The sequence below is a fragment of the Arvicanthis niloticus genome, chromosome 3 (genome assembly GCF_011762505.2).
Source record: "Arvicanthis niloticus isolate mArvNil1 chromosome 3, mArvNil1.pat.X, whole genome shotgun sequence".
Taxonomy (NCBI): Eukaryota; Metazoa; Chordata; class Mammalia; order Rodentia; family Muridae; genus Arvicanthis; species Arvicanthis niloticus.
This window is the reverse complement of record NC_047660.1, coordinates 42192164-42205304: the sequence shown is the minus strand read 5'-3', so window position 1 is coordinate 42205304 and position 13141 is coordinate 42192164. Positions and strand designations below refer to the sequence as shown.

Genomic DNA, 13141 nt, shown 5'->3' with positions numbered 1-13141 from the left:
TGAAGGACATCTGGGTTCTTTCCAGCTTCTGGCTATTATAAATAAGGCTGCTATGAACATAGTGGAGCATATGTCCTTGTTATATGTTGGAGCATCTTCTGGGTATATGCCCAGGAGTGGTATAGCTGGATCCACAGGTAATGGTATGTCCAGTTTTCTGAGGAACTGCCAGACTGATTTCCAGAGTGGTTGTACCAGCTTGCAATCCCACCAACAATGGAGGAGTGCTCCTCTTTCTCCACATCCTCACCAGCATCTACTATCACCTGAGTTTTTGATCTTAGCCATTCTAACTGCTGTGAGGTGGTATCTCAGGGTTGTTTTGATTTGCATTTCCCTGATGACTAAGGATGTTGAGCATTTCTTAAGGTGCTTCTTGGCTATTTGAACTTCCTCAGTTGACAATTCTTTGTTTAGCTCTGTACCCCATTTTTTAATAGGGTTACTGGTTGTCTGGAATATAATTTCTTGAGTTGTTTGTATATATTGGATATTAGCCCTCTATCGGATGTAGGAATGGTAAAGATCTTTCCCCAATCTGTTGGTTGCCATTTTGTTTTGTTGACAATGTCCTTTGCCTTAAGAAGCTTTGCAATTTTATGAGGTCCCATTTGTCAATTCTTGATCTTAGAGCATAAGCCATTGGTGTTCTGTTCAGGAACTTTTCCCCTGTGCCTAAGTATTCGAAGGTCTTTCCCACATTCTCTTCTATTAGTTTCAGTGTATATTGTTTTATATGAAGGTCCTTTATCCACTTGGAGTTGAGCTTTGTACAAGGAGATAAGAATGGATTGATTTGCATTCTTCTACATGCTGACCTTCAGTTGAACCAGCACCATTTGCTGAAAATGCTGTCCTTTTTCCACTGGATGGTTTTAGCTCCTTTGTCAAAGATCAAGTGATCATAGGTGTGTGGGTTCATTTCTGGATCTTCAATTCTATTCCACTGATCTTCCTGCCTGTCTCTGTACCAATACCATGCAGTTTTTATCACTATTGCTCTGTAGTAGTTTGAGGTGAGGGATGGTGATTCCCCCAGAAGTTCTTTTATTGTTGAGAATAGTTCTCGCTATCCTGGGTTTTTTGTTATTCCAAATGAATTTGCAAATTGCTCTTTCTATCTCTATGAAGAATTGATTTGGAATTTTGATGGGGATTGCATTGAATCTTTAAATTGCTTTTGGCAAGATGGCCATTTTTACTAAATTAATCCTGCCAATCCAGGAGCATGGGAGATCTTTCCATCTTCTGAGATCTTCTATTTCTTTCTTCAGAGACTTGAAGTTCTTATACAGATCTTTTACTTGCTTGGTTAGATTCACTCCAAGGTATTTTATATTATTTGTGACTATCGTAAAGGGTGTCATTTCCCTAATTTCTTTCTCAGCCTGTTTATCCTTTGAATAGAGGAAGGCTACTGATTTGTTTGAGTTGATTTTATATCCAGCCACTTTGCTGAAGTTGTTTATCAGGTTTAGGAGTTCTCTGGTGGAAGTTTTAGGGTCACTTAAGTATACCATCATATAATCTGCAAATAGTGAAATTTTGACTTCTTCCTTTCCTATTTGTATTCCTTTGACTTCCTTTTGTTGTCTAATTGTTCTGTCTAGGACTTCCAGTACTATATTGAATAAGTAGGGTGAGAGTGGGCAGCCTTGTCTAGTCCCTGATGTTAGTGGGATTGCTTCAAGTTTCTCTCCATTTAGTTTGATGTTGGCTAATGGTTTGCTGTATATTGCTTTTACTATGTTTAGGTATGAGCCTTGAATTCCTGATCTTTCCAAGACTTTTAACATGAAGGGATGCTGAATTTTGTCAAATGCTTTCTCAGCATCTAGTGAGATGATCATGTGGTTTTTTTCTTTGAGTTTATTTATGTAGTAGATTACATTGATGGATTTCCGAATATTGAACCATCCCTGCATTCCTGGGATAAAGCCTACTTGATCATGATAGATGATTGTTTTGATGTGTTCTTGGATTCGGTTTTCAAGAATCTTATTGGGTATTTTTGCATCAATATTCATAAGAAAAATTGGTCTGTAGTTCTCTTTCTTTGTTGGGTCTTTGTGAGGTTTAGGTATGAGCGTATGAGCGTAATTGTAGCTTCATAGAACGAATTGGGTAATGTTCCTTCTGCTTCTATTCTGTGGAATAGTTTGAAGAGAATGGGTATTAGGTCTTCCTGGAAGGTCTGATAGAATTCTGCACTAAAACCATCTGGTCCCGGAATTTTTTTGATGGGGAGACTTTTAATGACTGCTTCTATTTCTTTAGGGGTTATGGGACTGTTTAGATGGTATATCTACTCCTGATTTAATTTCGATACTTGGTATCTGTCTAGGAAATTGTCCATTTCATCCAGATTTTCCAATTTTGTTGAGTATAGGCCTTTGTAGTAGGATCTGACAATTTTTTTAATTTCCTCAGTTTCTGTTGTTATGTTTCCCTTTTCAGTTCTGATTTTATTAATTTGAATACTGTCTCTGTTCCCTTTGGTTAGTCTGGGTAAGGGTTTATCTATCTTGTTGATTTTCTCAAAGAACCAGCTCCTGGTTTTGTTGATATTTTGTATAGTTTCTACTTGGTTGATTTCAGCCCTGAGTTTGATTATTTCATGTCATCTACTCCTCTTGGGTATATTAGCATCTTTTTCTTCTAATGCTTTCAGGTGTGCTGTCAAGTTGTTAGTGTATGCTCTTTCCAGTTTCTTTTTGTAGGCACTTAGAGCTATGAATTTTCCTCTTAGTACTGCTTTCATGGATTCCCACAAGTTTTGGTATGATGTGTCCTCATTTTCATTAAATTCTAAAAAGTCTTTAATTTCTTTCTTTATTTCTTCCTTGAAGGTCATATCTCTTAATCCTTTCAAATAGTGCCACTCTCTGGCTCTTTGGTGACAAAGCAGCAGTCAAATATATGAGCCTATGGGGCCATTCTTATATAAAACACCACTGAAGACAAGATGACTTTTCTAAGAATGAGGGTTGTGATGTGAAGAATGAATGACTGGGTGGGGTGGGAGTGGGTGATGGAGACAGTAACCCAGAGAAGTGGTACTGATGGAGTGGGAATGGTGGCCATAGGCATGAGTGAACTTGGGATGTGTTGATCAGTAAGACCATTAAGACTTCTAGTGGCTTGTAGTGGTGGGAGGGCTCTGGGGAAACAGAGAGAACGCTCTTTCTTATGACTGACCAAAAGCCTAGATAAAGGGGATGGGGAGGCAGTTCAGCCCTGAGGTGCTTGCCATGCAGTCATGAAAACATAGGTTTGGATTCTCAGTACCTGTGTGAAATGCTAGATCCATCTTTGGCCGCAGTGATTTGGCGTGACTTGGACAGAGACAAATGGACCACCCGGGGCTAGCCAGTTTAACTGAATTGAGCAGCCCAAAGTTCCATGAGGGACACTGTCCTAAAAAATAATATAGAGAGAAATCGAGGTAAGCACCCAGTGCTGACCTCTGGCCTCCACACATATGTACACTTATAAGCACACACACATACATACTCACACACACACACATAAACACACACACACATAAACACACACACACACTCACACATAAACATACACACTCACATATAAACACACACACTCACACATAAACACACACACTCACACATAAACACACACACTCATACACTCACACATAAACACACACACTCACACACAAACACACACTCATACATAAACACACACACACTCATGCATAAACACACACACTCACACATAAACACACACACACTCACACACAAACACACACTCATACATAAACACACACACTTACACACTCACATATAAACACACACACTCACACATAAACACACACACTCATACATAAACACACACACTCACACATAAACACACACACTCACACATAAACACAGACACTCACACACTCATACATAAACACACACTCACACACTCACACATAAACACACACACACTCACACATAAACACAGACACTCACACACACATAAACACACACTCACACACTCACACATAAACACACACACACACTCACATGTGATACAAGCAGCACCAGTGTATTCTGAGTCCAGTGTGCCCCTCTATGTGTTGGTCCCAGGGCAGTTCCCACTGATTAGCATTCAAGGCTGAAATTTACTAAGATTCTTCTCAGCAGGCAGGCTGGGAGAGATTGAGAGCAGTGGGTGACTCAGACATGGAGTCCTATAGTGAGCCAGGCTCTGGCATTTGCATAGGTTTCTAGAGTGAGAGCCTGAAGCTGAGATGCAGCCACTGCCTAAGGGGGGATTGACTTGTAGAGAAGCAGCTAGTCAGTACTCAAGATACAGTTGACATCTTGGCTAACACTGAGTGAGCACAGACAACCCATAGGTCTAGGCCACCCAGCCATTGCTTTCTTGATAATCCCCTGTCTCACAGAGTTGTGATTTGTGACCATCCACCAGGACCCAATTCTGCTTTCCCCAACTGAAAAGAAGGCTAATGCCCTCCGTCCCCACATTTCCCTTCCTTCCACAGTGTGGGCTGAATAGCTCTTTATGCTGGGCATTGTTTCTGCCCCAAGAACATTCTAGTCTATGTCACTCATTGCTATTTATCCAGCTTCCGAGTCCCCATCTCAAATCAGCCATGCATAGGTAGCTTAGAGGATGGCTTTGAAGTGGCCGTAATACAACTATTTAGAATAATGATTAATTATCCAGGTAGCCACCTGTAGAAATAGTCAGCCCATCTGTGAGTCTATTTATGGCTTTAACAAACTGAACTGAAAATACTCAGAAAAATATATAGATGCTGTGCCTACAGCTAATGTGCTGTGGCAATTTTCCTGCATTATTCCTTAAAGACTACAGTGCATTAAGTGCTTTTACGAAGCACTGACACCGTATCAAATGTTATAAGTAATCCACAGACCATTTGGGGCATACAGGAAGATCTTTGAAGTGTGGTAGTGCTTTGTCATTTTACAGAAGAGATGTGAGCATCAGTGTCCTTTGGTACCCACAGGCAGCCCTGAAGTCAACCACCCATGGATACCGAACGAGAACTTGTTAGAGCATCACTGGGCTGGTGGCCCTTATCCTGACCTCTGTGAAAATAATTGTCTTATTAATTCAGATTTAATATTTGAACTTGGTGGCTGCAAGCATGACAGAAATCAGAGAAAGGTGTACTTATTCTGTCTTTTGAGACTTCAACTTCTCTTCTCTCCCTGCAGCTTGCTCTTTTTCCTTCTGCCTTCCTCCCATGTGATGCTCTTCCGGGTGACTGACAGTTCAGTAGAGCTTAAGCGGGCCAGTTTCTGCCTTGCAACAGCACTGCCACAGAGCTTAGTTCTTTCTGGTTCTTCCATCACTCCTTAGCCTGTCTCATTCCTCTGGTGACCAGAGCACTTGCTAAGAGGATGGAGACTTCAGCGAGTGAAACTCTTGTGTTGAGAATTGATGCCCTTTTAGCTCCAGCCACACCTGTACCAGCCTCAGTAAGGGACTGTTACCAGAGCCCATATGTCACCAGTCAGATATCTATGGATCTCCTCTAAGCTGAAGGGAAGAAGTGATCCCCACACCGGTTTGTACAGCATATTCAGTTCTCAAAAAATCTTTTAGCCCTGCAGCAGGCTTGCTACTTATGCACATTTTTTTCTTTGTTCTAAAGGGTAAATAATGCTTTTCTGGACCGACTCCAAGGCAAAAGTCAACCAGGTGGCCTCGAGCAGTCTGGAGGCTGTTGGAATATGAATAGTGCCGACAGCTGGGTGAGTCTTTTCTTTTCTCTTAAAAAAAAAAAAAACAAAAACAAAAAACAAAACTCCAAGTCAAAAATAAAAATAAGCCTTATTTAAAAGTATATTGTGAATTTTCCCCATCATCATCATCACCATCATCATCACCATCATCCTCATCATCCTCATCACCATTATTGTGTGCTGTGATGGGCAGCCAAAGTAATTAATATAAATTCAACAGGGAAGAGAGAGTGGAGGTAAGGGGGAGGGAAGGAGAAGGGAAGAAACAGAGAGAGGAGGAAAGTGAAGAAGGGGGAGGGGCATTTAACTTTGGACCAATTTAAACAACAACAAAAGACATCTGCCTTTTGTTCTTAGCCTGTGTCTGACCCGGAAAGCTTTTGATCACCTTTGTCTAGACCCAAAACAAAGCCAAATGAACATTTTTCCCCCCAGGGAAATTTGAAGTGAAATTCGGTTAGGAAAACACTGAACATTCTTCTCTAGGAATGGGTCCTCCCTGTGAACCCAGCACATCAAAGAAATGAGGACTTAACTTTTCACTACAATATGATTTTTTAAAAAATTACTATAGCCCAAGGTACTTTTGAAAGATGAAATGCCCTTACTTATTTTGTAGGGAAGAAAAACCCTTGCAATTTTATGTGTTTAATGTGTTTTTGTGTGCAATAGATCCTTGAACCAACAACCAAACCTCAAACTGTATGTGACTACAATATGTGCAGAGTCAGAACTAATCACAGTGTATTTTGCAGTTTGATTGAATCCCAAGTGAATGAGAGCTTAAAAGTAATTGTGTGTGTGTGTGTGTGTGTGTGTGTGTGTGTGTGTGTGTAGACATATAAACATGTATATTTTGAGGGGAGCGATCCAATAGGTATTTTTAAATCATCAAAATCTAACAAAATAATCAAGTACTAGGCTGGTGAGGTGGCTCAGTGGATAAAGGTATTTGTCATCCACCCTGACAACCTGAGTTTGACCCCTGGGGCCCACATGGTGGAGGTGGGAGAAGAAAGAATGTTCTCCTACAAGGCATCAGCTGACCTCTACATGTATCTACATGCGTGCTGTGGTGTGCCCTACCTCTAAATAAATAAATAAAATATAATATAACATACACAGAGAAAATCAAGTGCCTTTTAATCTGAAAACTACAGAATAAATAACATAATAAATAATTGAAGAGCAGAAGCTCCTTGTAGATAAATCAACATGTTAGCAATCCTCTAGGCATGACTCCCCAGAAGGCAGCTAGAAGTTAAACTTAATAGATATTATTAAAATATACATGTTGAAGATATTTGACCATAAGCACATTTGTAAAAAACGTATCTTGGATGTGTCTCTTTTATCCGAAATGTATATTGATTCACTCTGCTATGACATACAGAATCTGGACAACATGAAAGGGAGTGGACACTTTGATACTTAGCATCTGGGTTGTGTGAGGTATTACATATGGTGCCGATTCATTCACAAGATTGTGTGAGTAAGAGTCATAAGGAAACATCTTGGAAATCAAAATTTGTTCAGGACTAAACTTACTGTTGACTTTCTATTTCTCCACTACTTAACAGCTTCTAACATCTAGGAAGCTCCTGGGAAAGCGTCCAGGATCCAGGGGAAGATGGGAATGTGTGAGTGCCTAGCAAATGGGATTGAGCTAAGGGACTGACTCTTGGCAAGCCACCTTCCCAGTGACTATTGGTAAACCTTGAAGAGGGGACCACAGATTATTTCTGAGACTCAAAAGATCAAAGAAAAGACCACCATGTTCTTATGACACCTGGTGACAATGATTGGGTCAACATTTTTATAGGAGGACAGGCACATCAAAATCTAAGGTGGTTCTTGACTCTTCTCTCATTTGAAAGAACCAATGATGAGGATTTCCTCAGACTCCTGTCTTGATCCCTACTCACCTATAAGCATCTGCCTCGCTGAATTATGGGCCATTCCCTCTTTCACCCGATGGAACACTTTGTTCCACTAATACCCTTCTCTCCTGAATTACCAAACAGTCCATCAAAGTAGAAAATTCCACCAGTGTAATATGAACAAACATGAAGTCTACTGATAATTTTTTGTCTCTGACTTAATTTCTTCTTTTTTGAAAGGCCATCTCTTCTTACCTCAGACTGGGGTGGAATTCTCAATCATCCTGTGTTGTCTTAGTGTTTAGGGATACAGGTGTACACCATCATGTCTGTCTATTTTTTATGTAAGTCCACCCTACCAGTGAGGTTTTGTTTGTTTGTCTTTTAAGATCTTTTCATTGGCAATGTCCACAGTGTGAACAATCCATGACTACTTTCCAATTCTTATCTCTGGCCTCTCAGAACTTGTCAAGGTAAATCTTTTTCCCATTTGAAACAGTTTCTTTGCAGGCTGCTAGAACACTCTACTATCCTGGAATTCTGGATATTTCAGTAGCCATTTCTTTCCATTATCCTTTCCTAGATCTCTCTGTTCCACAGGGAAGAGACATCTCTGACTTTATTTCATTCCCACCTTGGTGGCCTTGTTCTGTCTAAACAAATTAAGTACCTTCTATGTACTTACTACATTTCTATTCTCAACCAAATCCTTTTCCTCAGATTTGCACAACTAGTTGTCTCCTAGGATGTGTCAACCTCCATGTCTACAATTTACTTTTAACTATCAGGAGCCAAATCATTCCCAGTACCTCCCCTGTAATCGTCCTCTGACCAGCTTCTCCCATTGTGTTTCCAAATCCTGACAATCATTTACCTGCATTGTTTTCTTCTGTTCACAATTACATGTCTGGAATCTGTTCTCAGTATGAGAGCAACAGAGGTCATCTCTTGTCAATTTTCTCTTTAAAACCCTTCAAGGGCTCATAGAATTCTCTCTGTCGCTTGGAGTAAGAACTAGGATCCTCTGCATGGTCTTACAGAGTGCTTCATGAGGTGGGCTGTTTCACCTCCTGGCTTTTTCCTGCCATGGTTCTCTCTATCAGCATCAGCCTCCTTGTGGCTGCTTCAGCTTAGGGCCTTTATACATCTTCTCTCCTTATGCTCTTCTTTCAAGCAGCATTGTCATTTGCTTTCCTGAATCTCAGCATCTTAATAGGATTACCTTGGCTCTTCTTGTTTAGCTCCTCCCCCAGCCCACTTTGTTTTCCCACAACATTCTTCCTGTTCTACTATGCCTTTCTCACATGTCTGTGAATACATTCGGCTGACTGCTTTCAACCCTTCTGAGCACAGGATGGGTCTCTTGGATTGCTTTGTTTGCTGCTAAACCCCAAACAAAAAACCATGTCTAGAACCTCCTGCACACACAAGAGAGCAAGTCGTTGAGATTTTACATTATGAGCACAACAAAAGATTTAGGCGAACACTTTGATATAGAAAAATGAATAGGTATTGAATTTAAAATAGCTGTGTAGGAAGCATTTGCCAAAATAAGAATGAGACTTGGAATAATGAGCAAAACTAAGACACAATTTAAGGTAGCCAGGAGGCTACAGAGAGGGCTCCGTTAAGACTGCTTGCAGCATGGTCATGAGAACCAGTTCCCAGTACCCATAAAAAAACCAACCAACCAAACAAACATGCAAACGAAAATAACAATAACAACAAAACTGGGCTTTCCCAAAGTATGCAAAGCATAAATGAGTATGGAGTGCTCATCCCCACATGGGGCATCTACATCTAAAGGTCAGGGATAGAAAGACTATAATAGCCAGAGGACCAGGAAGACTGCTATGAAACAGTCTCTTCTGGGTATGATAGGGATGTTACACCCATGAATTCCCAACATTGTGATTACCTAGACGAGTCCTGCATGAGACCATGTCAGCCAACATTCAGACAGGTGGCTGAAGGGCACATGTGGTGCTAACCCTAGTTGAAGAACAACAGAGAGATGGTGGCTTCTGAGGAACAGAAAGTCACATTTCCTCTAAGACAAGCCCCTTAATAGAGCAACCCAAGTACCCACAAGCAATACTAATTGAACTCCGTAGGGTGTGTGTGTGTGTGCATGCATGTGTGTGTGTGCGTATAGCCACAATTATAGAGCAGGAAGACATTAATTTGAAAATGGCTATGTTGAGGGACATGGGGAAGATTTGGAGAGGGAGTAGTAGACATGATGAAAATACATTATAGTCATGCATGCAACTCTCAAAAAGATACAAAAGGACTTTTATTCATAAACATACATTTTTTAAAAAAAATCATAAAAAATTTTATAGACCTTTCAAAATATAACCTCATTAAGTTGTATCTATCCCAGAATTACAAACCTGAGGTTCTAGTTTGTTCTTCTGTTGCTGCGATAGGTGCCATGACCAAAAAAACTTGGGAAGGAAATGGCTTATTTCATCTTATAGGTTACAGTCTATCACAAAGGAATCTAAGGCAGGAATCCAAGGCAGGAATCCAAGGCAGGAACCGAAGCAGAGATCATTCTTGCTTCCTTGACTTTCTTTTCTTAGACAGTCTAGTTCCACCTGCCTAGGGATGGTATTACCCACAATAGACTGGCCCCCTGACACCAATTAGCACTCAAGACTTAATTTAGGATGGCTCACAGTTAGTACCAGCAGGCCAAGCATTTGTGGGATTTGATGTAATACAGAGAAGTGGTGAATACATTTTGGGAAGAAATGGACTCTGTAGCAGATGCTTCTGGGACCACTAATATCTATCTGAAACTAGACACCTTCTTGACACCCTGTTTGAAAATCAGCTTCAGGAGATTCAAGCTTGTAAAGAGAGAAAAAAAAAACTTTTTAAATTTCAGAAGAAAATTAAAGATGTTATTTATAAAATTTAGCTAGAGAAGAACTTTATATGACCCAAAATATAAATCAAAAGGGGAAAACAACTATAGTTACAGTAAAATTTAAACTACCTGTTTCTCAAAGAAACCCAATCCAGAGTCAGAAGAGAATGCCAGAAACTAGACTTTTATTCTGGATATATTTTATAAATACTAAACAGACTAAAGTTAGCATATAGGGTATATTACAAATAAATCATTTATCTGGACATGAATGGATGGCAACTGAGCTTCTCTAAGGAATATGAGAGGAAGGCTATATCCCCAATAATGGGGCTGGGAGGAAACCTAGGGATCAATAGCAAGCCAAAAAAAGAGAGAAAAATGAAAAAGGCTGAAAATAGTAAATTTGATAAAATCCACAGAAAGAATAGTTCCTTGAAATGTCATGTAGATTCTTGGTCAGGAGAGCTCAAGTAAGTGTATGTTGGAGTGACAGACAGGATTAATCTTTATTTCTTAAACACTTTTTTATTTTAAATAGTTTGATTTTGATTCATATATTTTTAAAACACATTTTTATTTTGTAAAATTCCATACTAGTTTTCACGAGGTACTGAGTGTTGAACATGTTGAAAGTCACTGTAAATTATATTTCCAGTTACAATAACAGTCAAGACTTTATGGATGCTAACAAATCTCTAAATGCTTTGTCTTCAAGGACAGTTAAGGACTTGCCATGACCTCTTAAGTTTCCTAGAGGGCTAACAAACCAACAATTGTTTGTATCTCGAGTGCTGTGTGGCCCAGTATTATGCAAGGCTGATCCTTTGAACACAGAGGAGATAGAAGCACATCCGTCTGTCTGTCAACCCCAAGAGTCTCTTAGAAGTCACCTTCCTGGTGAATAATCCAGCATGACTCCACTTAATACGTTTCCAGTTTCCATTCCAGTTCCTCTGCCTCACATTCTGTCCCTGCTGTGCTTATAGAGGTGCCAGCATTTATGAACTCTAACATTGGTGACCCATGTTGGCCTGAGTCTAAGAGCACGGCCACTAAGGTGTCGTTGGATAAGACATTACATTCTCAGCAAAGACCATGCAGCAAATTAAATGTACTATGACTTAAAAATGAAGCTCATCTCACTGGGACCTCAGTCATTCAAAAACACAGAAGGTTACTTCACCCTGCTGCACTTAGACAGTCTACAGGGATTTCATTTTGGATTGTACACGTTCTGGGTTTAGTTTTGCTGTTTGTGTAATTTATGTTTTCTTTTTATTTCAGGGTATATGAGAAGGAGTCACTTCCATCTGGCCTTCATCAGCCGACCTTTGAAAACCCTCATGAGATTCATGTCCTTAATGCAGTTCTATTTGGCATCTGTCTTAATTCCTTAATTTCAACTGACCACCCACTCAACTGAGCTGTTGTGGCTGGCCAGTTTCTCTCTGTCATTAGTGATGTGTAGACCCTCAGAGACTGATTACTGACTCCTGTTTAACCACAAAAATGTTACCTTATTTTTTCCTAATTTTCCCTGCCTTTTATTGAATGGTTAAGTAGAACAATGTTAGTAAAATGGTAAAAAAGGGAATCACGTGACATTCAGGGTAGTAAGAGCCTGGATGCCATAGGGTTGTGTCTCTGTCATTGACTAATTTTTTTCTGTACTAATTCTTACAGCAACTTTAAGGATACTTTGGGGGTCTTTTTAAATTCCTAATTTTTAAAATCTCAGGTATGAATGTGACCAAATGAAGATCTCTTATACTTTAATAGAAAAATTTACAAATAAATTCTGAGCTACTTCTGTATGAATGGGTCATTTTTAACATAATATTTCTATTGATAAATTGGGAATTTCACATAATACATCCCAATCATCCTTACTTCCCAGTCCTTGCAGGTCTGTCCCACTATCCTTGTGGCCTCCCTTCAATAAATAAATAAATAAATAAATAAATAAATAAATAAATAAATAAATAAAACCAAGTTCAGTTTGTGTTGTCTAGATAGTCACTGGAGCATGGTCAAACTCCCAGTGTCCAGCCCCTTAAAGAAAAATGAGCCTTACCTCGCCTTGCCAGTAGTCATCTCTTGTGGAGAGCTATATTTCAACATCCTTATCACAATTCCTAAGAGTTCTCTTCGATGCCTTCCTGTTTAGGTTGTTAATATACATGGTGGGAGAGGTTATCACAAAAGCCTTCTGTGTCTCTCTTTCTCAACCATGAGTCTATAACCATCGATACCACTGCAGAAGAAGCTTTTCTGCCCTTTATAGTCAACAGGAGCATGGATTGTGGACCTCCACATGGTCTCTGGCATCAGCACATCATCACGGTAGAAATACTGGCCACAGACATCAGCCTGGTTCCTGGTGGCAGCCTGGCCTATGGACTTTAACATGGCTACAGGCAACAGCACAGGCCTCTGATATTTGCATGGCTTTTACTGGTAACAGCAGTACCATGGACCCTGATGGCCTTAAGTGGCAGTATAGGTTATGAGCATCATGACGGGTCATGGCGGCAGCTCAGGCCTCAGACATCAGCATGGTTCAGCCTCTCTCCATAGAATAAGCATCATTCTGTTCCTCCATCCTTCCAACCCCTCCATCACAAATTCATTCATCC

General features: G+C 40.0%; 1 protein-coding gene across 4 annotated transcripts in view; it reads left to right on the top strand.

Moving 5' to 3' along the window:
• The window catches only part of Epsti1 (epithelial stromal interaction 1), a 98265-nt gene extending 85946 nt beyond the window's left edge, over positions 1–12319 (top strand). For all 4 annotated transcript variants that reach the window (XR_013109251.1, XM_034498220.2, XM_076930691.1 and 1 more), the window contains 2 exons: positions 5654–5753; positions 11790–12319. Coding sequence is in view for 3 of the 4 variants with exons in the window: in XM_034498220.2 (XP_034354111.1) it covers positions 5654–5753; positions 11790–11798 (109 nt within the window). In the remaining variant the exon portion in view is untranslated. The remainder of the gene's footprint in view (positions 1–5653; positions 5754–11789) is intronic.
• The last annotated feature ends 822 nt before the right edge of the window (positions 12320–13141 follow it).